General features: G+C 38.7%; 2 protein-coding genes across 13 annotated transcripts in view; one reads left to right on the top strand and one right to left on the bottom strand.

The window, feature by feature from the left end:
• CLINT1 (clathrin interactor 1) overlaps positions 1-8,418 on the top strand; it is a 66,980-nt gene extending 58,562 nt beyond the window's left edge. For 6 of the 12 annotated variants that reach the window (XM_082379081.1, XM_082379070.1, XM_082379079.1 and 3 more), the window contains 4 exons: positions 3,547-3,839; positions 4,647-4,676; positions 5,497-5,701; positions 6,687-8,418. In XM_082379081.1, coding sequence (XP_082235207.1) covers positions 3,547-3,839; positions 4,647-4,676; positions 5,497-5,701; positions 6,687-7,033 — 875 coding nt within the window. In that variant the 3' untranslated portion in view covers positions 7,034-8,418. The remainder of the gene's footprint in view (positions 1-3,546; positions 3,840-4,646; positions 4,677-5,496; positions 5,702-6,686) is intronic. The other 6 variants (XM_082379071.1, XM_082379073.1, XM_082379074.1 and 3 more) reach the window with 5 other exon arrangements.
• Positions 8,419-10,796: 2,378 nt separating this feature from the next.
• Positions 10,797-27,169, bottom strand: part of LSM11 (LSM11, U7 small nuclear RNA associated) — a 54,488-nt gene continuing 38,115 nt past the window's right edge. Inside the window, exon 5 of the mRNA XM_082379142.1 lies at positions 10,797-11,917. Within this exon, the coding sequence (XP_082235268.1) occupies positions 11,893-11,917 (25 nt within the window). The 3' untranslated portion in view covers positions 10,797-11,892. The remainder of the gene's footprint in view (positions 11,918-27,169) is intronic.

Genomic DNA, 27,169 nt, shown 5'->3' with positions numbered 1-27,169 from the left:
CGATATGATTTGATTGGCCAGAAATCTATGGGCAGTGGAAATGTTACCAAAACAAAACAACTCTTCACCACCCCACCCCCATCTGCTTCTTTTGGCCACTTTCTACTTGTAGCAGTGTTTATAATTCCCAATTCCCAAAGAATTTATTCACAAAGGTACTTTATTGGGCCAGTATCCTAAATGTGCCAGACGAATTAATCTGGTTGCAGACTACTCAGGTACACCTAAATAAAATTGCCCTCACTCATAAGTGACTCTTGTTTTATTTTTTTGGGGGGGGGGTGCGGGGAGTAGGTGGGTAGGGAGTGTGAATAAGTATAAATCTCATTTTAGCAGCAAGAATATTATGGTTTATGTTTAGCTTATATGATTTTCTTGAATGAAATTCGGGGACATTGGAGTTGGGCAGACCATCTTACCAAAATTCATTTCTTTATAATTTAGATATCTTAAAGAGAATTTCTATGAAAAATAACTGAACTTCATTTTGGCATATCCTTAAATGTGAGCGGTTGAACCTCAGGCAAAAAAAAACTTCCTCATTCCATGTTAAATTAGAAACTTTAAAATACTCTAGATTTGTTGTGATCATTTCACAATATTTGTAAAGATCAAATCATTATGTTGTCCACCTGAAACTAATATAATGTTATGTGTCAGTTACACCCTCAATTTTTTTAAAATGGCAAAAAAAAAGCTAACATCCAAGCAGAATATAGGCTTAAACATAATGGATTGAGGTGAAGGGCTTGTATTTTTCCCCCTTATTATTAATATTTTTATCTTACTACCTGTGCCATATACTTTGGTAGCTATTTAACTTTATGAAAGCCTCAGCCTCCACCTTTCTAAAATTGGGAATAATGCTACTTGTCTTGGTTCTTTATAAGGATAGAGTAATGTCTGTAGAGACGTGTAGAATAGGGTCTGAGTTCATTATTAAGTGTCTTTTAGGTTGTAAAGGGGTTGGTTCTAATGTGTTTTTCCATAAAATCTGGTCAGTCTGAAGTTTGAGAGATAATATAAAAAATTTAGCTATAAAAATCATAAACAGGTGAGGCAAGGAGGAAATATTTAACTGAATTAGTTTTATTATTCATTTCAAGTAGAGTTATCTATCCCCATTAATTGGATTAAAATTTATATTTAGTACTGTCTAGTTTAGGTTAGTGACACATAAGTTTTAATGTGATTTGGGTTATTTGGACCGCTTGTGTAAATTCCAAGTACTTCCCAGAAACCAGGATTGTGGAATAATGAACTGCTTCACTTTAGAAGTGTGGTTATGCCTTGTAAGGGTTAATACCTTGCTTTAGGCAAATCAAAGTGGAAAATAAACATTGCCCTAATTTTACAGACTGCCTGTGTAATTCTCAAAGTTTTTATGTATATGAAGTTGCCTACTATGCAAATAATTCAAATATGTTAATGTTGCTAAGTGATACATCTCTTCATCTTATGTGATTAACAGAACCTGATCACCATTACGCAAGGGGCTGAAACTGTTGCAACAATGATTAATGATTGCTGAACAATATATGCCTCACTAGAAATCTCTTCCTCCCATGATTAATCATCTCAGATAAAGTTTTCAGATGGGGCAACACATTTTGCCCCAGTTTCCATTCTTATTCTGTTTTCTAGATCAAGCAGATAGAAAATCAGCATAAAGTTTACCTTTATCCAGCAGTCTTCCTTAAATTAGTTTAAATTGTTTAATACATAGAACTAATTGTAAAACTCTTAATTCAATCTTTTTTGTAAAGAAGATCAAAGACATGTTTTAGCAAAACCCGGAAGTAGTGAATTTCAGCCCAGTTCTTATATTAAATTGTTGGTAGAACTTGGGGTTTCTAAGTGAATTATTTTCTCTTTTAAGGGTGCTTACATTACAAAATGGTAATAGAAGATATAATTTTAAAGACTTAATGTTATTGTTCTCTTGATATTTAGCATAATGAGACACAGTATCACAGTGGTTGGTTACCTTTTAGGCTAGACAAAATGTATTTCCAAGTTGTAAGTGAACATGTAGTGCAAAGAAATGGTGTTAATTAACTTGGAACTACATACTGTTGGCTTTCAGATGACAGTTTATATGTAGCTCTTTCTTCACCGTTGCTTTTTTCAACTTCCATTAATTCGTATTTATCTGTTTGTCCTTTTCTTAAAGCAAGGTTTGTTTACTTAGTATAGCCTAGTTAAAAAATTTTTTTTTCAAGTATCACTTGCCTTTATATTTATTGTGTTCCCAATAGCTAGTATTATGTATGCAGAATTTATAGAAGCTTGACTTATACTATTATATGGCATACCTAAAGGAAAGAAAGTGTGATGCTTTGCCTCTCCTCTGTCTTTTCACAATTAATCCAAAGTAACAATAAACCTAAATGGCACTTACTATATATTAAGTTATTCAATCTTCGCAACTTAGATTTTTTAAAAAGTATGGCACAGGGGACTTCTCTGGCGGTCCAGTGGGTAAGACTCCGTGCTTCCACTGCAGGGGATGGGTTCGGTCCCTGGTTGGGGAACTAAGAACCCGCATGCCTCACGGCGTGGCCACATAAATAAATAAAAGCTCTCCTTTAAATAAAATAAAAATAAAAAGGCACAGAGAAGGTTAAGCAAGGTCACACAGCCAGTAAAATACAAAATCCGTTCTCTTAAATATTTCAGTCTATTAATTAACCTATTAATTTTTATATTATTAACTGCATTAAATCTTTTTTATGCATTAAATCTTAAACTTGTTATAATTATACTTTGAAGCATAGTGATAGTTTTGTTTCTTTTTTTAAATATTAGCATGAGTTCCCCTCTTAAGACTATACCCCACTTTTTACTTAAATAGATTGAACAGCCCCATTTGAAGTAAACAATGTACTAAGGTTATATATCATGGCTCTCTGTAGCCTTTGTGTTGTCAGTGGAAGCATGGCCAAATGGGTGAGAACTTCTTACAGAAATTTACTAATCCTAGTCTTAATTTTATTGAGTTTTTGGGTTTTTCTTTTTAATGAATTTGGGGTTTTATTTACATGAGATGGTATAAATCATAGTTTGATTTCTCTTTGAACTTTTCCAAATAATGAATGAACAAAATGAGTTGAACTGTCTGATTTTACTGAGTTACTCCTTGCATGAGGAGTCTGGATCTCCCAGCAAAGAGTTTAACCAGTTTAGAGTTTTTTTCTTGTTTTTTGGGGATCTCAGGCTAGTTCATATTTGTTTAGCTAGAAACATATTTGATATGCAAACTTAGGTTGAAGGAAAGTTTTAGTTTCTGTAATTTCTTTGTGTCACCTCAGACCTGCCAATGCCAAGAGATGGATTTTACTTTATATGTGGAAGTTTTATTTTTTTCTTTGCCACCTTGTTAACACTCGTGGAATATTCATGAGAAGGAATAATGTCCAGATGGAGATGGTACCTGCAGATGTTAATCTGGATGGACACAGATCAGCTGTAATTTGTTTCAGTTGGTAGATTGTCATATGTGTTCTGTGCATTTCAGAAACTTTCTTACCCTTCTTTCTTTCTCAGTAACAGCAGCAAGTGGGAATGGAGACTTTGGTGACTGGAGTGCCTTCAACCAAGCCCCATCAGGCCCTGTTGCTGCCAGTGGTGAGCTCTTCAGCAGTGCCTCACAGCCAGCTGTAGAGCTTGTCAGTAGCTCACAACCAGCTTTAGGCCCACCTCCAGCTGCCTCAAATTCTTCAGACCTATTTGATCTTATGGGCTCATCGCAGGCAACAATGACATCTTCCCAGAGTATGAATTTCTCTGTGATGAGCACTAATACTGTAGGACTGGGTTTGCCCATGTCAAGATCACAGGTAAGTTGTCTGCCTCCCTTGGAAATTGTGATTCATAATCTTTGAGATGCTCTAACTAATCTAATGGCAGATTAGCATAAAACAGAAAAATAAGCAAGTGATACATAGATTACTTTTGTATATTGCGTTTACCTTGTGTCCTTTCCCCTGGAATAGGCATTTGGGTTCTCCAGGGCAAGGCCTTCTCACTCCTCTTGCTATCCATGCAAAGCCAAGTGTGATGCCTTGCACAGAGGAGGCATTTGTTGAAAATTTATTGAACTAATAAACAAATTGGAATTTAATAGTTTAAAAAATTGTTTTTAAGAAGAAGGAATAGAGGAGTTCCCTGGTGGCCCAGTGGTTAAGACTCTGTGTTTCCACTGCAGGGCGTGTGGGTTCGGTCCCTGGTTGGGGAACTAAGATCCCGTGTGCCGTGCAGCACGGCCTAAAAATAAAAAATTAAAGATATTAAAAAAAAGAGAAGAAGGAGGAATAGAGATATATTGCTAATATAGAAAATTATTCTCTAAAATAATGAATGTTCTTCCCTATTCTGGACCTGTTCTACATTATATGATGTTTATATAGACTCTTCTTTCAACTCTTATTTTCATAAAGGAAAATAACTAAACAGGAGCTTTTAAATTCACTTTTTAAAATTAAATCTAAATTACCTAATACTAGCTTAGAATTCAAACAAGTGCAGAATATATGTGTCTGAGTTGTACCAGGAACTTGCTATTTTTGACTCAGGCTATTTGGAATATTTGTTTATGATGCTAATTATTCATTTTAATATGTAGATTCTCCTATTTTGGGTGTTAGGATGAAGGAAGAGAAGAAAGAAGCAGAAAGGTGACTGATCTGTATAACAGATATTAGACCTAACATTAAGAAAAAGGACATGAAAGCCATACCAGTCCCATTAAATTGAACTGAACAAGCTCAAGCCAGTTTACTCTGTTTCTTTCATATGGTCTAAGCATAAAGCCAATCTACTAATTTGCAATCTTAATTGCAACTGTGTTGTGAGTCTTTGCATTGGTCCATTTTTAATTATTCCTCCTATTCGTATTTATTACCCTTTTTCTGTCCTTGTTACAGTTATTCTGGTAGTAACTACCAGGCTCCTCTGCTGCTTTTTCCTGAATTTCTCCTTTCTTCTGTATTGGTCCGTACTGTATCAGATGCCACTAGTGTTGCTTGCTTTAGGCAATAGAAATACACATGGAGCAGGGATATGTCGGTCAGGTTATGTGGAATATAATTTGCTCTTTTGATGGTTTTGTTTTTTTAACATGAGAAATCATACCCCGAATTCCATTTTGTAAGAATAAATTTCCACTTGTATATTTCCTTAAAGTTGTACTAATCCGAAGTTAATAGTTGCCCCAGGATTGTGGCTTCTAGACTTGGGGTGATGGGAGGATAACTGTTAGTGTAAATATGTTAGTTTTTCCCCACCCCAAACATGATTTGGACTTCAGAGAAATATTATGGGAAGCTGGTGATTCAGGATATTGAAGACCTTAATGTAGAACATTTGTGGTTCTTATTGGTTTCAAGAGTTTATTACAAAGTCTAGTATATATTTGGAGTTACTATGATTAAATTGCCATCTGGTAATCTTTATAGAGCAGATGCTTAATTTTTAGAGCATTTTTCTATTTTCCAGCCTTTGCAAAATGTTAGCACAGTGCTGCAGAAGCCTAATCCTCTCTATAATCAGAATACAGATATGGTCCAGAAGTCAGTCAGCAAAACCCTGCCCTCTACTTGGTCTGACCCCAGTGTAAACATCAGCCTAGACAACTTACTACCTGGTATGCAGCCTTCCAAACCCCAGCAGCCATCGCTCAATACAATGATTCAGCAACAGAGTAAGTTACTGCAAGACATCCCATTTCTTTGTGTACTTGTAATCCTTTGGCCCTTATGCCGGGACTACTTCAAGCCATGAAATAAAACTGTACTGAAAGCAACTGTGTATTCACTTAAGATTTTTTTCACATAATACCTGGTATCCCTCCTGGCACATTGAATTGCTTTGTATTCTGCTCTTGACATGGTAACATTTATTGTATGGTGGTGAGTTTTGGGAGCCTGATCACTAAAATAAAAGTATTTGTTGAGAAAAAATTTTTAATATAGGCAGATATGTCAAGAAACAAAAATCATCTGAACTCCATAATCCAGGGATAATCACCATTAATTCATATTTCTTCATAGTCCATCTTTTCTAACCACATTTTTAATACTTGAGATCATTCTGTCTATATTTTGTTTCTTGCAGTTCATATTCAACATTATTGTTTTTTCTGTTGAATATTCTTAAAGAAAGAAAGCATGATTTTTGGATCTTTATAGTTATCCATCATATTAGTGTGCAGTTCCTCTATTGTTGGTTATTTCAGTTGTTTCCAGCTTTTTCCTATTATAAATAACTCCATGGTTTTGTATAAATCTTTTTACTTGTGATTTTTTTTCCCTTAATATAATGTTCTAAAAATAGAGTGAGTCAAAGGATATAAACTTTTTAAGGTTTTTGATACACAGTAGCTCTTGACAACTTGTTAGGTCGGATTCAGTAATAGATTTTATAGGAATGGTTTTAAAGTGCCTGATGTTTTCCGCCAGCCCACTCTTACTGTTGCTACATCTTGGGGAAATCAGAGCTAACAGCCACTGAACATTTCTCAAGAGTAAACAATACAAGTTAATTGACTTCTCTTATAAAAAATCACTATAAAGTAATTTTATTGGAGCTTACAAGTATTGATGGTCAGGAAAATTGTATTATTTTTCTGCTCTGTGAATCTAAGAATTCAGTGTGATAAAGTTCTTTTGTCTCTTTTCTTCTGTTAGATATGCAACAGCCTATGAATGTGATGACCCAAAGTTTCGGAGCTGTAAACCTCAGTTCTCCATCGAACATGCTTCCTGTCCGGCCCCAAACTAACCCTCTGATGGGGGGACCCATGCCTATGAGCATGCCCAGTGTGATGACAGGCACCATGGGAATGACCCCTCTTGGAAATAGTCCAATGATGAACCAGAGCATGATGGGCATGAACATGAACATAGGGATGTCAACTGCTGGGATGGGCCTGACAGGCACAATGGGAATGGGCATGCCCAACTTAGCCATGACTTCTGGAACTGTGCAACCCAAGCAAGATGCCTTTGCAAATTTCGCCAACTTTAGCAAATAAGAGATTGTAAAGGAGCAGATTGAATGAAGGATTTTTAGTGGTGCAGATAGGTGATGTTGGGATGGAAAATGCTAGTCAACTCCCCTTTCTTTCATCAATTAATTAAAATAAACCTACATTAAGAACCAAAAAGGTTGTTTTATAAAAGCGAAATATCTAGTATTTCAGATGGCCAAGCAAGGGCACTTCAGATGAGGCAGTCAGAATCATTTTTCCCAGTGAGACAAGACCACAAATGGGGTAGTGAGACCACTGAAAGCCTTTATAAATTGAGGAGCCCATTTTAATATCATAATATGTGGGAATACTAGAATAGGGCTGAATAAATGTGTTTGTTTGAATCTCTAATTTTATACTTTTCTTTTCCTGAAGAACTTGATTTTTCTGTCCCTGAATCGCCTTGTCACAATTGGGTCTGTTCCTTTTACTACCACTCTTGAGTCCATATATGAAATCATTAAAGTTGGATGATCAGTTTTTTATAAAAATATATATTTTTGTCCAAAAACGGCATACATATGTGATTATGGCTAAATCAAAGGTAACTGGAATGTATATACTTTTGCTAATGTTCCAGCAATACTGCTATTATACTATCCAAATTTTTATTGTAACAAAACCTCTTTAAGCAATTGGTGATCGCTATGGGATCTTCCCATTTCTTCTGCTATAATTATCCTGTGCAGAACTCGGAAAAATATTTTTTTCAGGACTGCTCTATGGTTTCCTTTAAAAGAAAAGAGAAAAAAAACCTCCAGTATTTTTATTTGTTCTTAGCAGTCATTATTTACACTTTGCAGTGATAACTTGGCAAGGCTTCCTTCTGTGTTTATCCCTGTAGGCACCATGTAATAGTCAGGAACAGTCAAAAAGAAAAATATTTATTTTTTTTTGGTGTCTTTTCAAAAAATTGAAAAGGGTAAAAATCCATTAAGACCTTAAATATAAATGTTAGAACTCAACAATGTTGGCTTTTAGATTTTATACAGTATTGTTTTGGTTTTGAGTGTATATAATATGGCATTAGCAATATGGTTCCAATAGAGAGGAGTTAAATATATATATTATTAAAGGAGACCTGTAGCAGTCAAAGATTTTATTGATTTAATGGCAAATAAAGGAAATTAATTAAAATGTTTTTGTTTTCCTGCTGTATTTCTGCATTAAGGTCACATGAAAATCATGATTCTAGAGTTTGGAATGCAAAATTGTTTCACCCTCAAGCTGGGAATATTTTTTAAAATAAATACTATAATATAGGCATCAAATTATTACCTCCCCACTTTGTGTTGAAATTTTTTTTATTAAATTGATAAAACTTTGTTTCCATTGTATTCATAATATAGTTCTGTTATACATAACATTAAAATGTTCATTAAAATCAATGTTGAACTGCTTTTTCTTTCATTATGTTAGACATTTGAGACCGTTTGGGGAAAAAATAATTATAATTTGGGCAAAGTAATTTTTATAAATAATTTAAAATTATTTAATGACTTCTCTATTCCTTCCTATCAGACTCTGCTGTTAGGAATTAAAAATGAAGCAGCAAAGATATCCTGACCTGCTCCATTCTTGCTAATGTTCCATCTACAACATTTCTAATTAGGCAGAAATTCATGTACTTCAGCTAAGTGGTAATGAAAAGTGATTCATTTGCTGAATAAGAGATGAGAGAGAGTGTAATTAGCTGACTGTGGTTTTTAATCTTTCAACAATTCAATGTGTTTAAATTAGTTTCAAAGAATAGGAGCTTTCAAGTGTTGTTACTTCAGAGCAATCAAGCCAGGCTCTGGTGGCAGCTTGGAGAATATCTTCACTGATATTTAAAACCCGCAATCTTAAATGAATGTTTTCTTTAAATTGAGAGGTATGGCATCACCTTTTCAAATATGTATGATTCTTAAAGGAAATAAATATTTTGTTTCTAAACTTTCGTGTTTAAAATTTCTAATAAAACTGATTTATTTCTAAAGCATTTTCTTTACTACTATGCCTTCTTCCAATGTTGTATTCTGAAGACAGAAGGGAACCCCTACCTTAGTTATTACTGTACCTCAACATACAGTCTGCTATCTTACCAGTATTTTTTGTTTCAGAGCCCATGAAAGAGGAAAACAAGAATTGCCTCATTGGGATTCCATTCAATTTAATGACTTGTCTCTGAAGGGGTTATTAAGTGATACCTAAACAAAGGTCTGAATACCCCAAAATAGTTTGGAGCTGGCAAGAAAATACTCTTCTTTAATAATCTGTTGGGCTCCCTTTTGCCCATCCTGTACTTCTTTCCTTTTTCAATAGCTTCTCTGTTGTATCTGTTTTTCATTTTGCCTACTATTTTGGGGAGAGAAGGGGAATTAGTTACTGTTCTTGCAATTTACATATAATGCGTGAATCTCCCCTGCCATTCCATATTCATTTTTTTCCCTCTTAAAATGATTTTTACTTCTCTGATATGATCTTCAGGAACCATAAGTAGATACAGTGTTCTTGTACAGTACTTGGGATGTCTACTTTTTTGTTTAAAATACATTGCCTGAAACCCATAATGCTGTTGGTTAGGAGCTAGTCACTAATAAGTTGAGGCCTATAGTTACTTGTATTTGGGAAGGGTTAATATTTGGGAGGGAAGGGTTAATACTTTTTTCTTCTCAAATATTTTTGAAACAGTAAAATAAAGCTAACTGTCCTAAGCACAGAACACACCTTAACGGTAAATAGATTTCTGAAATAAACTGGCTTCGTGTTTCAGCTCTCCTGGGAGACAACACTGCATTGTGGAAAGAGCATGGACTTGGAAGCAGACAGATCTAATCCCATTTCAACACCTCACTGTCTGTGTGACACCTTAAATCAATTGATCTTTTCTGGGCCCTAATACATTTTTTCTAAAAATAACTTAAAATCTGGAAGTGTTGGATAATTAAAATAAGTGAGATCGGCAGCACTGACATATATATGCTGTAAATGTTTCTCTGCCTCTCATTTTTATTATTTATGCAAATGTGCTTACATATGAGGAACTTCCTATGTGCCAGTCACTGTGCTAACCGTTTCACATGCATGTCATTTAATCTGCATAGCAAACCCAAAAACCTCATACTCCTAAAAGGAGTGTGTAGTTAAGAAAGCCTGAGAGGGACTTCCCTGGTGGCGCAGTGGTTAAGAATCCACCTGCCAATGCAGGCGACACGGGTTCGAGCCCTGGTCCAGGAAGATCCCACGTGCTGTGCAGCAACTAAGCCCGTGAGCCACAACTACCGAAGTCTGTACGCCTAGAGCCCGTGCTCTGCAACAAGAGAAGCCGCCACACCACAATGAAGAGTAGCCCCTGCTCACCGCAACTAGAGAAAGCCTGCGCGCAGCAACGAAGACCCAGTGCAGCCAAAAAAAAAAAAAAGTTTAAAAATAAAAGCCTGAGAGACTGTTATTAAGCTGATTTCTAATTGAGGATTTTCCTATCTGCCTGTATTGAATTCTTTCTTTTTTTAACCGACAAGCAAATTGTAAACGAGCTGCTTTGTGAATGTATTGACTCACTTATACTTACCACATTAGTGCAGATGTGAGGGAGAGAACTATGAAAGTGAGCTCTTGACTTGCCACACAAATAACCCTCAGAATGTTCTCAGCTTTTAGAAGCAGTAGAGATCTCAATTTTTCTATTGACTTCTTGCAATTTTCTTGACTAAGATCTTGTTATTCTAATATCCAGAGAAGCAATCTGATATAAAAACTTAAAAAACAAAAACATAAAAGAGGATTATTTTCTTTTTCTTTTTTTTTTTTTTTTGGCTGCTTGCAGGATCTTAGTTCCCCAAACAGGGATCAAACCCACACCCCCTGCAGTGGAAGCACAGAGTCCCAACCACTGGACCACCAGGGAAGTCCCTAAAAGAGGATTTTATGTTTACTTTTTTAACTCATTATGACCTTAATTCTTATGTGTCTTCCTTCTATGAAAATGGCAGCCTTGCTAATGCACTGCTCTCACAGACATAATAAGCAGCTCCTAGCACCCCTTCACACTGCACTGGCTTACCCCAGTTCGGGGGTGGGAATCAGCATGCAGCCAATTCAGATGCTTAGTTTCCCAGGGATTTTGAATGGATTTGAAAGTCCTGATGAGCAAACATAATTTTCATTTGTTACCCTTAAAAACAAGTTTCAGGAATTCCTTGGAGGTCCAGTGGTTAGGACTCGGCGCTTTCACTGCGGTGGCCTGGGGTTCAATCCCTGGTCAGGGAACTAAGACCCTGCAAGCTGCGCGGTGCGGCCAAAAAAATAAAAATCATAAATGTCATTACTTTAAATAACTGAGTCCTGGACTATGGAACCCTACATTTCCATTTGATTTTTCTGAACTGTCCATCTGTGTTCTTTAAATGCTCCAAGCACATTTCTTCCATTTGAGATAAGAGTGCTTAGAGTTGGTATATGGAACAGTTTGACCTCAGGACGCCCTTAATGCCATTAACAACTAATGAGGACCCCAAAGAGCTTTTGTTTATGTGGGTCATATCTGTTAATACTAACAAATAAAAGGTGAAAAACTTTAAAAATATTAATTGGTTTTATAGTAACAAGCCCATCACCTGCCAAATTACAATTTTATTAAAAACTTTTTCAAAATAAAAATCTGTGAGAAGAGTGGCATTGTTTTACATTTCTGAAAATCTCTTTATTACCTGGCTTAGTAGAATACAGCTGGATTCTCTTACCTGCTTCTGCATTCGATCTGCTGTGCCATGTTGTTTTGGTGGAAATACATGAAAAAAGTCAGGCCTCAGAAATATGTGGTTGGAAAAGGTAGAACCTCGCAGGTCCCCTGAATGGGTCTCAGGGCGCCCCAGTTGTCCTCAGGCCACGGGTAACTGCTCCTGTCTGTTGCGAATTAACAGGTAAGTATTTCTTAGTAACTATATATCCATTTACTTGATTTATTCTGTTTATAAGGTGATCTGCTTGAGGTACAAAAAATGTAGTTTTGCCTTTCACTTCAGTCACAAGCAAAATGCTCGTCATGAACTTGCTCTCTGGACCCTGAATATTAAAAATTGGTGACACCAGAGCTCTTGCTCAGTTTTCAACATTATTTCTTCTGATACATAGTGCATATTTACTAGCTTTTTATAATTATGAAAAAGTAAGTTTCTTACCCACTTTAGGTTTTTTTAGGAAAGCTTAGATTGAGAGACTGGGTGCTGAGTGCTTGGTGAATTATAAACCTTTTGAACCTCCTTTTCTGTCCTTTGAGAAGAGAGAGTAAAACGGGTCAAACCTGAAAGCCTCTGAGTTGTTTGCAAGGGGGCCTGGCAACTTTGTACACTGTTCTCTGTCAAAGACTTCACAGAAGGATATGGCTATAGAAATAGTGCATCCACATTCATAGTGTTCCTTATGAATCCTAGATAAATTTTATCCCTAACATGGAGGAATCCAGCAAGATTTCCATCCTCTTCATGAAATGGCAGTAGCTAGCTCTGTCCTTATATACATCAGCTCCCTTCATTGTCATAACCTATGGAACAACGACCTCCCTCTGATAAATACAGAACAGGTGTGTCAGAAACAAATTAACCAAAACTAGCTTTGCAAAGATTGTTGTGCAGGGTCCCCAAAACAGATTTCCAGTAACTGATCACCATGGTCAGCCTTCAGTAAGCATGCCTGACAGAGTTTTAATCATGGAAATAGGAAGGAAATCCTAGGCAGAATTCCCTCCCATATCAGAAGAGCTCTGTTTTGGAAACATGCATATAGTAGTCACAGAATCAGCTTTTGTTAATGAATGAAGTGTTGAAGGTTTGATCTTTTGTGTCTGGTAATTTATAAACCAGTTTATTGGACTGTATTTTCTAAAATGTAGCTAAAATATTAGGTAGTAGACTGAGTTCCAGTATTCCTAGATTTTTTTCATGATATTTCACTTCTCAGTCATCAAAAATTTAAATCTAGGAAAACAATCACAAAACAGTCAAGATAAAAGTATAGAAAGTCCAAACACTCCCAGCTAGGAAACAAGACTACAATGTGGTAATGAGCCACTAAACCAGAGGACCACCACCCACATGTTCTTCCATGTGTTTATGCATGCAGAGATCTGAAGAATGATGAGAAGGAGCCAGCCCTGTGAACTACACATGTGAACACCCCAGGTGGACAAGAAACATCAGAAGTTTAGTAGGGTGTGTCCAGAGCTTGATGTAGAAGGAGTGGGACTGGGGAGATAAGCAAGGACATGGTAATAATAGGTGCTTTGGGCAATCTACAGATTTAATGCAATCCTTATCAAATTACCCATGACATTTTTCACAGAACTAGAATTCACTAGTCCTAAAATTCATATGGAACCATAAAAGACCCACAAATGCCAAAGTATTCCTGAAGAAAAAGAACAAAGCAGGAAGCATAACCCTCCCAGACTTCAGACAATACTACTAAGCTACAGTAATCAAAACAGTGTGGTATTGGCATGAAAACAGACATATGGATCTGGAACAGAATAGAGAGCTCAGAGATAAACCCACAGACCTATGGTCAATTAATCTTCGACAAAGGAGTCAATGGGAAAAAAGTCTCTTCAGCAAGTGGTGTTGGGAAACCTGGACAGCTGCCTGTAAATCAGTGAAGTGAGAGCACACTCTCTCACCATACACAAAAATAAACTCAAAATGGCTTAAAGACTTAAACATATTACATGACATCATAAAACTCCTAGAAGAGAACATAGGCAAAACAGTCTCTGACATAAATGGTACCAATGTTTTCTTAGGTCAGCCTCCCAAGGCAATAGAAATAAAACAAAAATAAACAAATGGGACCTAATCAAACTTACATGCTTTTGCACAGCAAAGAAAACCATAAACAAAACCAAAAGACAACCTACAGAATGGGATAAAATATTTGCAAACAATGCGACCAACAGGGGCTTAATTTCCAAAATATATAAACAGCTCATACAACTCACCGACAAAAAAACAAACAACCCAATCCAAAAATGGACAGGTGATGTAAATAGACATTTCTCCATAGAAGATATACAGATGGCCAGCAGGCACAAGAAAAGATGCTCAACATCGCTTATTATTAGAGAAATGCAAATCAAAACTACAGTGAGGTACCACCTCACACCAGTCATAATGGCCATTATTAAAAAGTCTACAAATAACAAATGCTGCTGGAGAGGGTGTGCAGAAAAGGGAAACCTCCTACACCATTGGTGAGAATGTAAGTTGGTGCAGTCACTGTAGAAAACAGTATGGAGGTTCCTCAGAAACCTAAAAGTAGAATTACCGTATGATCCAGCAATCCTACTCCTGGGCATATATCTGGATAAATATATAATTCAAAAAGATACCTGTACCCCTATGTTCATAACAGCACTATTCACAATAGCCAACCATGAAAATAACCTAAATGTCCATCAAAAGATTAATGGATAAAGAAGATGTGGTACATATATACAATGGAATACTATTCACCCATAAAAAAGAACAAAATAATGTCATTTGTAGCAACATGGATGCAACTAGAGATTATAATACTAAGTGAAGAAAGTCAGAAAGATAAAGACAAATACCATATGATATCACTTATATGTGGAACCTAAAATATGACACAAATGAACTTATCTATGAAACAGAAACAGAATCACTAACATAGAGAAGAGACTGGTGGTTGCCAAGGGGGAGGGGGTTGGGGGAGGGATGGAGTAGGAGGTTTGGGTTAGCAGATATAAGCGTTTATATATAGAATGGATAAACAACAAGGTCCTACTGAATAGCACAGAGAACTATATTCAATATCCCATGATAAAACATAATGGAAAAAAATACATATTTTAAAAAAGGAATGTATATATGTGTATAACAGATGCACTTTGCTGTACAGAAGTAATTAACACAACATTGTAAATCAACTATACTTCAATTTAAACAAAGGAGCCACAATCCCTCCCTTTAAAAATGCACAAACACTTTATACTCTTTTTTTTTAACATCTTTATTGGATTATAATTGCTTTACAATGGTGTGTTAGTTACTGCCTTATAACAAAGTGAATCAGCTATACATATACATATATCCCCATATCTCCTCCCTTTTGCGTCTCCCTCACACCCTCCCTATCCCACCCCTCTAGGCGGTCACAAAGCGCCGAGCTGATCTCCCTATGCTATGCGGCTGCTTCTCACTAGCTACCTATTTTACATTTGGTAGTGTATATATGTCAATGCCACTCTCTCACTTCGTCTCAGCTCACCCTTCCCCCTCCCCCTGTCCTCAAGTCCATTCTCTACATCTGTGTCTTTATTCCTGTCCTGTCCCTAGGTTCTTCAGAACCTTTTTTATTTTTGTAGATTCCATATATACGTGTTAGCATATGGCATTTGTTTTTCTCTTTCTGACTTACTTCACTCTGTATGACAGACTCTAGGTCCATCCACCTCACTACAAATAACTCAATTTCGTTTCTTTTTATGGCTGAGTAATATTCCATTGTATATATGTGCCACATCTTCTTTATCCATTCATCTGACGATGGACGCTTAGGTTGCTTCCATGTTCTGGCTATTGTAAATAGAGCTGCAATGAACATTGTGGTACATGACTCTTTTTGAATTATGGTTTTCTCAGGGTATATGCCCAGTAGTGGGATTGCTGGGTCCTATGGTAGTTCTATTTTTAGTTTTTTAAGGAACCTCCATACTGTTTTCCATAGTGGCTGTATCAATTTACATTCCCACCAACAGTGCAAGAGAGTTCCCTTTCCTCCACACCCTCTCCAGCATTTATTGTTTGTAGATTTTTTGATGATGGCCATTCTGACTGGTGTGCGGTGATACCTCATTGTAGTTTTGATTTGCATTCCTTTAATGATTAGTGATGTTGAGCATCCTTTCATGTGTTTGTTGGCAATCTGTATATCTGCTTCGGAGAAATGTCTATAGAGGTCTTCTGCCCATTTTGGGATTGGGTTGTTTGTTTTTTTGTTACTGAGCTGCATGAGCTGCTTGTAAATTTTGGAGGTTAATCCTTTGCCAGTTGCTTCATTTGCAAATATTTTCTTCCATTCTGAGGGTTGTCTTTTCGTCTTGTTTATAGTTACCTTTGCTGTGCAAAAGCTTTTAAGTATCATTAGGTCCCATTTGTTTATTTTTGTTTTTATTTCCATTTCTCTAGGAGGTGGGTCAAAAAGGATCTTGCCGTGATTTATGTCATAGTGTTCTGCCTATGTTTGCCTCTAAGGAGTTTTATAGTGTCTGGTCTTACATTTAGATCTTTAGTCCATTTTGAGTTTATTTTTGTTTATGGTGTTAGGGAGTCTTCTAATTTCATTCTTTTACATGTAGCTGTCTACTTTTCCTAGCACCACTTATTGAAGAGGCTGTCTTTTCTCCACTGTATATTCTTGCCTCCTTTATCAAAAATAAGCTGACCATAGGTGCGTGGGTTTATCTCTGGGCTTTCTATCCTGTTCCACTGATCTATATTTCTGTTTTTGCACCAGTACAATACTGTTTTGATTACTGTAGCTTTGTAGTATAGTCTGAAGTCCGGAAGCCTGATTCCTCCAGCTCCATTTTTCTTTCTCAAGATTGCTTTGGCTATTCGGGGTCTTTTGTGTTTCCATACAAATTGTGAAATTTTTTGTTCTAGTTTTCTGAAAAATGCCATTGGTAGTTTGATAGGGATTGCATGGAATCGGTAGATTGCTTTGGAGAGTATAGTCATTTTCACAATGCTGATTCTTCCAATCCGAGAACATGGTATATCTCTCCATCTGTTTGTGTCATCTTTAATTTCTTTCATCAGTGTCTTACAGTTTTCTGCATACAGGTCTTTTGTCTCCTTAGGTAGGTTTATTCCTAGGTATTTTATTCTTTTGCTTGCAATGGTAAATGGCAGTGTTTCCTTAATTTCTCTTTCTGATTTTTCATCATCAGTGTATAGGAATGCAAGAGATTTCTGTGCATTAATTTTGTATCCTGCTACTTTACCAAATTAATTGATTAGCTCTAGTTTTCTAGTAGCATCTGTAGGATTCTCTATGTATAGTATCATGTCATCTGCAAACAGTGACAGCTTTACTTCTTTTCCAATTTGGATTCCTTTTACTTCTGTTTCTTCTCTGATTGCTGTAGCTAAAACTTCCAAAACTATGAATAATAGTGGTGAAAATGGACAACCTTGGCTTGCTCCTGATCTTAGTGGAAATGGTTTCAGTTTTTCACCATTGAGAACGATGGTGGCTGTGGGTTTGTCATATTTGACCTTTATTATGTTGAGGTAAGTTCCCTCTCTGCCTACTTTCTGGAGGGTTTTTATCATAAATTGGTGTTGAATTTTGTCAAAAGCTTTTTCTGCATCTATTGAGATGATCATATATGGTTTTTCTCCTTCAATTTGTTAATATGGTTTATCACATTGATTTGGGTATATTGAAGAATCCTTGCATTCCTGGGATAAACCCCGTTTGATCATGTTGTATGATCCTTTTAATGTGTTGTTGGATTCTGTTTGCTAGTATTTTGTTGAGGACTTTTCCATCTATGTTCATCAGTGGTATTGGCCTGTAGTTTTCTTTTTTTGTGACATCTTTGTCTGGTTTTGGTACCAGGGTGATGGTGGCCTCGTAGAATGAGTTTGGGAGTGTTCCTCCCTCTGCTATATTTTGGAAGAGTTTGAGAAGGATAGGGGTTAGCTCTTCTCTAAACGTTTGATAGAATTTGCCTGTGAAGCCATCTGGTCCTGGGCTTTTGTTTGTTGGAAGATTTTTAATCACAGTCTCAATTTCAGTGATTGTGATTGGTCTGTTTATATCTTCTATTTCTTCCTGGTTCAGTCTTGGAAGGTTGTGCTTTTCTAAGAATTTGTCCATTTCTTCCAGGTTGTCCATTTTATTGGTATATAGTTCCTTGTAGTAATCTCTCATGATCCTTTGTATTTCTGCAGTGTCAGTTGTTACTTCTCCTTTTCCATTTCTAATTCTATTGATTTGAGTCTTCTTCCCTTTTTTCCTGATAAGTCTGGCTAATCGTTTATCAATTTTGTTTATCTTCTCAAAGAACCAGCTTTTAGTTTTATTGATCTTTGCTATTGTTTCCTTCATTTCTTTTTCATTTATTTCTGATGTGATCTTTATGATTTCTTTCCTTCTGCTAACTTTGGGGTTATTTTTTGTTCTTCTTCCTCTAATTGCTTTAGGTGTAAGGTTAGGTTGTTTATTTGAGATGTTTCTTGTTTCTTGAGGTAGGATTGTATTGCTATAAACTTCCCTTCTAGAACTGCTTTTGCTGCATCCAATAGGTTTTGGGTTGTCATGTTTTCATTGTCATTTGTTTCTAGGTATTTTTTGATTTCCTCTTTGATTTCTTCAGTGATCTCTTGGTTATTAAATAGTGTATTGTTAAGCCTCCATATGTTTGTATTTTTTACAGATTTTTTTCCTGTAATTGATATCTAGTCTCATAGCATTGTGGTCAGAAAAGATAACTGATACGATTTCAATTTTCTTAAATTTACCAAGGCTTGATTTGTGACCCAAGATATGATCTAACTTGGAGAATGTTCCACGACCACTTGAGAAGAAAGTTTATTCTGTTGTTTTTGGATGGAATGTCCTATAAATATCAATTAAGTCCATCTTGTTTAATGTATCATTTAAAGCTTGTGTTTCCTTATTTATTTTCATTTTGGATGATCTGTCCATTAGTGAAAGTGGGGTGTTAAAGTCCCCTACTATGATCGTGTTACTGTCGATTTCTCCTTTTATGGCTGTTAGCAGTTGCCTTATGTATTGAGGTGCTCCTATGTTGGGTGCATAAATATTTACAATTGTTATATCTTCTTCTTGGATTGATCCCTTGATCATTATGTAGCGTCCTTCTTTGTCTCATGTAATAATCTTTATTTTAAAGTCTATTTTGTCTCATATGAGAATTGCTAGTCCAGCTTTCTTTTGATTTCCATTTGCATGGAACATCTTTTTTCCATCCCCACTTTCAGTCTCTATGTGTCCCTAGGTCTGAAGTGGGTCTCTTGTAGACAGCATATATATGGGTCTTGTTTTTGTATACATTCAGCCAGTCTATGTCTTTTGGTTGGAGGATTTAACCCATTTACATTTAAGCTGATTATCAATATGTATGTTTCTATTACCATTTTCTTAATTGTTTTGGGTTTGTTATTGCAGATCTTTTCCTTCTCTTGTGTTTCCTGCCTAGAGAAGTTCCTTTAGCATTTGTTGTAAAGCTGGTTTGGTGGTGCTGAATTCTCTTAGCTTTTGCTTGTCTGTAAAGCTTTTAATTTTTCCATCAAATCTGAATGAGATCCTTGCTGGGTAGAGTAATCGTGGTTGTAGGTTTTTCCCTTTCATCACTTTAAATATGTCCTGCCACTCCCTTCTGGCTTGCAGAATTTCTGCTGAAAGATCAGCTGTTAACCTTATGGGGATTCTCTTGTATGTTCTTTGTTGCTTTTCCCTTGCTGCTTTTAATATTTTTTCTTTGTATTTAATTTTTGATAGTTTGGTTAATATGTGCCTTGGCATGTTTCTCCTTGGATTTATGCTGTATGGGACTCTCTGCGCTTCCTGGACTTTATTGACTATTTCCTTTCCCATATTAGGGAAGTTTTCAACTATAATCTCTTCAAATATTTCCTCAGTCACTTTCTTTTTCTCTTCCTCTTCTGGGACCCCTATAATTCGAATGTTGGTGCATTTAATGTTGTCTCAGAGGTCTCTGAGACTGTCTTCAATTCTTTTCATTCTTTTTTCTTTATTCTGCTCTGCAGTAGTTATTTCCACTATTTTATCTTCCAGGTCACTTATCCTTTCTTCTGCCTCAGTTATTCTGCTATTGATTCCTTCTAGAGAATTTTTAATTTCATTTACTGTGGTGTTCATCATTGTTTGTTTGCTGTTTAGTTCTTCTAGGTCCTTGTTAAACATTTCTTGTATTTTCTCCATTCTATTTCCAAGATTTTGGATCATCTTTACTATCATTATTCTGAATTCTTTTTCAGGTAGACTGCCTATTTCCTCTTCATTTGTTTGGTCTGGTGGGTTTTTACCTTGCTCCTTCATCTGCTGTGTGTTTCTCTGTCTTGCCATTTTGCTTAATTTACTGTGTTTGGGGTCTCCTTTTCACAGGCTGCAGGTTTGTAGTTCCTGTTGTTTTTGGTGTCTGCCCCCAGTGGCTAAGGTTGGTTCAGTGGGTTGTATAGGCTTCCTGGTGGAGGGGAGTAGTGCCTGTGTTCTGGTGGATGAGGCTGAATCTCGTCTTTCTGGTGGACAGGACCACATCCGGTGGTGTGTTTTGGGGTGTCTGTGACCTTATTATGATTTTAGGCAGCCTCTCTGCTAATGGGTGGGGTTGTGTTCCTGTCTTGCTAGTTGTTTGGCATAGCGTGTCCAGCACTGTAGCTTGCTGGCCGTTGAGTAGAGCTGGGTCTTAGCGTTTAGATGGAGATATCTGGGAGAGTTTTCGCCGCCTGATATTACATGGAGCCTGGAGGTCTCTGGTGGACCAATGTCCTAAACTCGGTTCTCTCGCCTCAGAGGCACAGGCCTGACACTGGCCGGAGCACCAAGACCCTCTCAGCCACATCGCTCAGAAGAAAAGGGAGAAAAAAAGAAAGAAAGAAAAAAACAAAATAAAGTTATTAAAATAAAAAGTTAAAAAGTAATAAAAAACAGAAAAAAAAGAAGAAAGAAAGAAGAGAGCAACCAAACCAATAAATAAATCTACCAATGATAATAAACTCTAAAAACTAAACTAATATAAACATAAAACCAGAAACAAATTAGATGCAGAAAGCAAACCCCAAGTCTACAGTTGCTCCCAAAGTCCACCGCCTCAATTTTGGGATGACTCGTTGTCTACTCAGGTATTCCAGAGATGCAGGGTACATCAAGTTGATTGTGGAGATTTAGTCCACTGCTCCTGAGGCTGCTGGGAGAGATTTCCCTTTCTCTTCTTTGTTCGCACAGCTCCTGGGGTTCAGTTTTGGATTTGGCCCTGCCTCAGCGTGTAGGTCGCCTGAGGGCGTCTGTTCTTCATTCAGACAGGGTGGGGTTAAAGTAGCAGCTGATTAGGGGGCTCTGGCTCACTCAGGCCGGGGGGAGGGAGGGGTATGGAATGTGGGGCGAGCCTGCAGTGGCAGAGGCTGGCATGATGTTGCAACAGCCTGAGGCGCACCATGTGTTCTCCTGGGGAAGTTGTTCCTGGATCACGGGACCCTGGCAGTGGCGGGCTGCACAGGCCCCTGGGAGGGGAGGTGTGGATAGTGACCTGTGCTTGAACACAGGCTTCTTGGTGGCTGCAGCAGCAGGCTTAGCATCTCGTGCCTGTCTCTGGTGTCCGTGCTGATAGTCACGGCTCATGCTGGTCTCTGGAGCTCGTTTAGGCGGTGCTCTGAATCCCCTCTCCTCGTGCACCCCAAAACAATGGTCTCTTGCCTCTTAGGCCGATCCAGACTTTTTCCCGGACTCCCTCCTGGCTAGCTGTGGTGCACTAGCCCCCTTCAGGCTGTGTTCACGCAGCCAACACCAGTCCTCTCCCTGGGATCGGACCAAAGCCCAAGCCTCAGCTCCCAGCCCCGACCTACCCTGGTGGGTGAGCAGACAAGCCTCTTGGGCTGGTGAGTGCTGGTCGGCACCCATCCTCTGTGTGGGAATCTCTCCGCTTTGCCCTCTGCACCGCTGTTGCTGCACTCTCCTCCGTGGCTCTGAAGCTTCCGCCTCCCGCCATCCCCTGTCTCCGCCAGTGAAGGGGCTTCCTAGTGTGTGGAAACTTTTCCTCCTTCACAGCTCCCTGCCAGAGGTGCAGGTCCCATCCCTATTCCTTTGTCTCTGATTTTTTTTTTTCTTTTGCCCTACCCAGGTACATGGGGAGTTTCTTGCCTTTTGGGAAGTCTGAGGTCTTCTGCCAGCCTTCAGTAGGTGTTCTGTAGGAGTTGTTCCACGTGTAGATGTATTTCTGATGTATTCGTGGGGAGGAAGGTGATCTCCACATCTTACTCCTCTGCCATCTTGAAGGTCTCCTATACTCTTAATAATTTGTACTAGAGTTTAAAAGCTTAAAAGAAATAATCATTGCTTTGGGGGTTGAGGTAAGTGATTACTTCACTGTCCTCAAAAGTTCCTCAGAGGGAACTATGACCACCAGAGGTGGTTTATTCTAAAGGCATGGCTTGCTTTCATTGCCATGGTTGTCATACGGCTCACTTTATTTATTTTTAAAGTTTTATTGGAGTATATTTAATTACAACGTTGTGTTAGTTTCTGCTGTACAGCAAAATGAATCAGTTATACATATACATATATCTATTCTTTTTTAGATTCTTTTCCCATATAGGTCATTACAGAGTATCACAGGGCTCCGTTTAAAAACTTGACTTGGACTTTAAAAACTTGAGTGGACAAAATTGTATGGCAAGAGTTTGATATTTATTGTTGAACCTGAAATACATTAATAGTGAATTTATATGTGAAAGATATGAATTTTTGGTATCTAAGGGGTATTTATAAAGACAAGTTGAGTATTTCAAATAGTCATAACTTGCATTTGCATATTAGTTTACAGAATGGATTCATACTCATTTCCTCCCTGATATTCACAATAGCCCTAAGCTAAGAAGGTAAAACAGTTATTATCCCCTTGTTAAAGATGAGGAAACAGGCTCCAAGAGAGCAAAGCTGTCAGTGAAGCCGTGTCTCCTAGGATAGGTTTTTGGAATCCAAATCCAGTTTTATTCCACTATCCCTCATTACTCCTCTATTAATATTTCAGACCTTTTAATTTAAAGACTGTACATGCCATACAGATGTACTGTCAGCTTTTTGATACATATCCCTGATCTCTGACCACATTGTCCCAGATGCCACACATAGTAGACCGCTAGTAAATGGTTAACTCTTATGTTTTTTAAGTAAGCACTAAATGTTTATGAAGTCTATTTACATTTTCTAAAGGTTACCAGCTGGAGAAGAGCCACAGAGCAAATAAAAACTGATCTATTCTGAAGCGTAAACCTTTTATTTCTTTTGCAGGAATGGTGATATAACTTGCACAGGACATTAACCAAATCTCAAAGTCAGGGACTTCCCTGGAGGTGCAGTGGTTAAGAATCTGCCTGCCAATGTAGGGGACATGGGTTTGATCCCTGGTCCAGGAAGATCCCACATGTTGCGGAGCAGCTAAGCCCATGCACCACAACTACTGAGCCTGCGCTCTAGAGCCTGTGAGCCACAACTACTGAGTCCACGTGCCACAACTACTGAAGCCCGTGCACCTAGAGCCCGTGCTCTACAACAAGAGAAGCCACCACAGTGAGAAGCCCGTGCACCACAACAAAGAGTAGCCCCCGCGTGCCACAACTAGAGAAAGCCGTGTGCAGCAATGAAGACTCAACACAGTCAAAAATTAATTAAATAATTTTTTAAAACTCTCAAAGGCAGAAAATTCCAGCAGATTTGGAGTAGTGTTACACAAAGGCTCCTCAAGGGATGGGAAGACATATTAAGAGCAAGCCACAGTACAGTTGGATGGTCTTGGATTACTTGTTTAGGAAATCCATTTCAAAAAGAGTACTGCAATGTTTTCTAAAGATTATGTGCTCTAGGCTCCTGTGATTCTTGCATTTGAGAAATAGAATTGAGATGCCCAGTCACCAAATAAAAGTAGAAGTGGAAATTCTAGATTTAAGGTGCTCTTAAGGGAATACTTGGATTGACATCTTTAGAATAGGATTTTTAAAGGGCATTTAGAGACATTCAGGGGTTAAGATGGCAGAGTAGAAAGACCCTGAGTCTTGGTGTGCTCCCCTCCTCTCATGAGCACACCAATATCACAACTATCTGCAGAACAACCATCGATAAAAAAAGACTGGAACCTCCCAGAAAAGATCTTCTACAACTAAAGACATAAAGAAGGAACCACAATGAGATGGGTAGGAGGGGAAGACTAACAATATAATCAAGTCCCATTCCTCTATGTAAGCAACCCACAAACTGGAGAATTATAATTATAATTGCAGAGGTTCTCCCACAGGAGTGAGAGTTCTGAGCCCCAAGTCGGGCTCCCCAGACTGGAGGTCCTGCACCAAGAAGATGAGCCCCCAGAGCATTTGGCTTTGAAGGCCAGAGGGGCTTAATTTGGGGAGTCCAACAGGACTGGTGGAAATAGAGACTTCACTCTTAAAGGGCACATTCAAAATCTCACATGAACTGGGACCCAGGGTAAATGCTGTAGTTTGATAGGAGCCTGGGCCAGACCTACCTGCTGGTTTTGAAGAGTCTCCCAGAGAGGCGAGGTGGGGGAGGGTGCTGGTTGCAACTCACCCTGGGGACATAGACACTGATGGCAGCCATATTTGGGAACTATCTACTGCATGGACACTCCTGCTGGTGGCCACTATCTTGGGATCCTCCCTCTAGCTCATTAGCACCAAGACCTGGGCCAACCCAACAGCCTGTAGGTACTAGTACTGGGATGCTTCAAGCCAAACAACAGAATGTGGGGACACAGCCTCATCCATCAGCAGAGAGGCTGCCTAAAGTCTTCCTGAGCTCGCAGCCACCCCTAGACATGCCCCTGCCCACTAGAGGGCCAAGACCCAGCTCCACCCAGCAGTGGGCAGGCACCAGCCCTGCCCTCCAGGAAGCCTGCACTAGCCACTGGACCAGCCTCACCCACCAGGGGGCAGACACCAGGCACAAGAAAACCACAATCCCACAGCCTGTGAACCCAGCTCACCCATAGCAGGCCAGACCCTGCCGTGGGACCAGCTGGGTTCTGGCCCTGCCCACTAGCAGGCCAACGCAAGCTTCAGGACACCCCAGACCCCATACCCAACTGTGTGCCAGGAACCAGACCCCTCCCCCAGCCCCTACCTGCAGTGATCTGACACTAGCTCTGGGATCCCTGAGCCCTGCAGCCAGCCAGACTCAAGGACCCAGCTCTGCCTGCCAGTAGTCCAGCAGTAACCCCAGGACCTAGCTTCACCCACCTGTGGGTGGGCAACAGCCCCAGAGTCTTCTGGACCCTGACTTCGCCGATCAGTGAGCCAGCACTAGCCCCAGGACCTCCTAGGGTTCAACAGTCAGCTGCCTAGTGACCAGGCCCTGCTAGCCAGCAGCCAGCAGCATCCACACAAAGCAGGGCCTGGCAACCAACCAGGCTAGGCGCCAACAAAGCCTACCAGACCACCCACATAGTTAGCTTGCCACAACAGAAGGACACACACAGCCCTCTTAGGGGGACCCCATAGAGCATATTGCTTGGGTGTCCAGAGGGGAGTGTACTACTGGAACGCATAAGACCTCTCCTACAGAGGGTCACTTCTCCAAGGTCAAGAAACGTAGCTAACCACAGACATAAAAAAACAAATAGCACCTTAGGCAAAGTGAGGCAGCAGAGGAATATGTTCCAGACGAAGGAACAAGATAAAACCCCAGAAGAAGAACTAAGTGAAGTGGAGACAGGCAATCTACTCGAGAAAGAGTTCAGAGTAATGATCTAAAGATGATCAAAGAACTCGGAAGAAGAATGGACACACAGAGAAGTTAGAAGTTTTTAACAAAGAGTTAGAAAATATAAAAAACAATCAAACAGAGATAAAGAATACAATAACTGAATGAAAAATATACTAGAAAGACTCAACAGTAGACTAAATGATACAAAGGAATAGATCAGTAAGCTGGAAGACAGAGTAGTGGAAATCACTGCTGCTGAACAGAAAGAAGGAAAAAGAATGAAAAGAAATGAGAACAGTTTAAGAGACTTCTGGGTCAACATCAAGTACAGTAATATTTGCATTATAGGGGTCCCAGAAGGAGAAGAGAGAGATAAAACGCCTGAGAAAATATTTGAAGACATAATAGCTGAAAACGTCCCTAACCTGGGACAGGAAACAGTCACTGAAGTCCAGGAAGTAAAGAGAGTCCCATACAGGATTAACCCAAAGAAGAACACACCAAGACACATTGTAAACAAAATGACAAAAATTAGATAAAGAGAGAATATTAAAAGCAGCAAGGGAAAAGCAGCAAAAAACATACAAGGGAACTCCCATAAGGCTATCAGCTGATTTTTCAGCAGAAACTCTGCAGTCCAGAAGGGAGTGGTATGACATATTTAAGGTGATGAAAGGGGAAAAGCCGACAACCAAGAATACTCTACCCAGCAAGGCTCTCTTTTAGATTTGATGGAGAGATCAAAAGATTTACAGACAAGCAAAAGCTAAAAGAGTTCAACACCACCAAACTAGCTTTACAACAAATGTTGAAGAAACTTCTCTAGGCAAAAAAGAAAAGGCCACAACTAGAAACAAGAAAATTATTAAATTAAAAAGCTCACCAGTAAAGGCAAACATACAGGAAAGGTAGGAAATCATCCACACATAAAGCTAGTAGGGAGGTTAAAAGACAAAAATAGTAAAATTATCTATACAGCAAGTCCCCTACATACGAACCTTCAAGCTGCAAACTTTCAAAGATGCGAACCTGTGTTCGCATGTCCAATCACGTAAGTTACTTCCCGTGTTTGGTGTACGTTGTCACATGCATGCACCCACTATAAGTGGTTGTGCTTTTGTGGACTTTACTGTACTGTACTCTATACAGTATCTTTATTTCAAGCCCAGGATGTCCAGAAGCAAGCATAAAAGCAGCGGTGATATAGCTGGTACTGCTGAGAAGTGCCAACCGATAATGATGGAACTTGCTGTGCAACATGAGGAGCTTACTAATGAAGAGCTGATGGAATTGGAGGCCGAGAGAAAGGACGAAGAGAGACAAGAGGAAGAAGTAACTGAAGAACCAAAGAGATTCACGACGCAGGAAATGGCAAGGGGATTTTCTTTATTTGAGGAGGCACTGTTAGTTTTTGAGGCACAGGACCCGAACGTAGAACAGTACACAAAGGTTGCAGCAGCTGTTCAGAATGCACTCCAGTGCTACTGTGTCATCTATGATGAGAATAAAAGAGCTGCTACCCAGACATCACTGGATCATTTTTTTCAAGAAGGTAGATAGAATTGAATCCAGCAAGGGACCAGAACCTGTGCCATCAACGTCAGGCGTGAGTGAAACTGCAGCTTGCCCTTCGTCTCCTATTGCTGATGATCCTTC

This window comes from Balaenoptera borealis, assembly GCF_965194805.1.
Source record: "Balaenoptera borealis genome assembly, chromosome: 2".
Taxonomy (NCBI): Eukaryota; Metazoa; Chordata; class Mammalia; order Artiodactyla; family Balaenopteridae; genus Balaenoptera; species Balaenoptera borealis.
The sequence above is the reverse complement of the archived record's forward strand: the minus strand, read 5'-3'. Positions and strand labels throughout refer to the sequence as shown.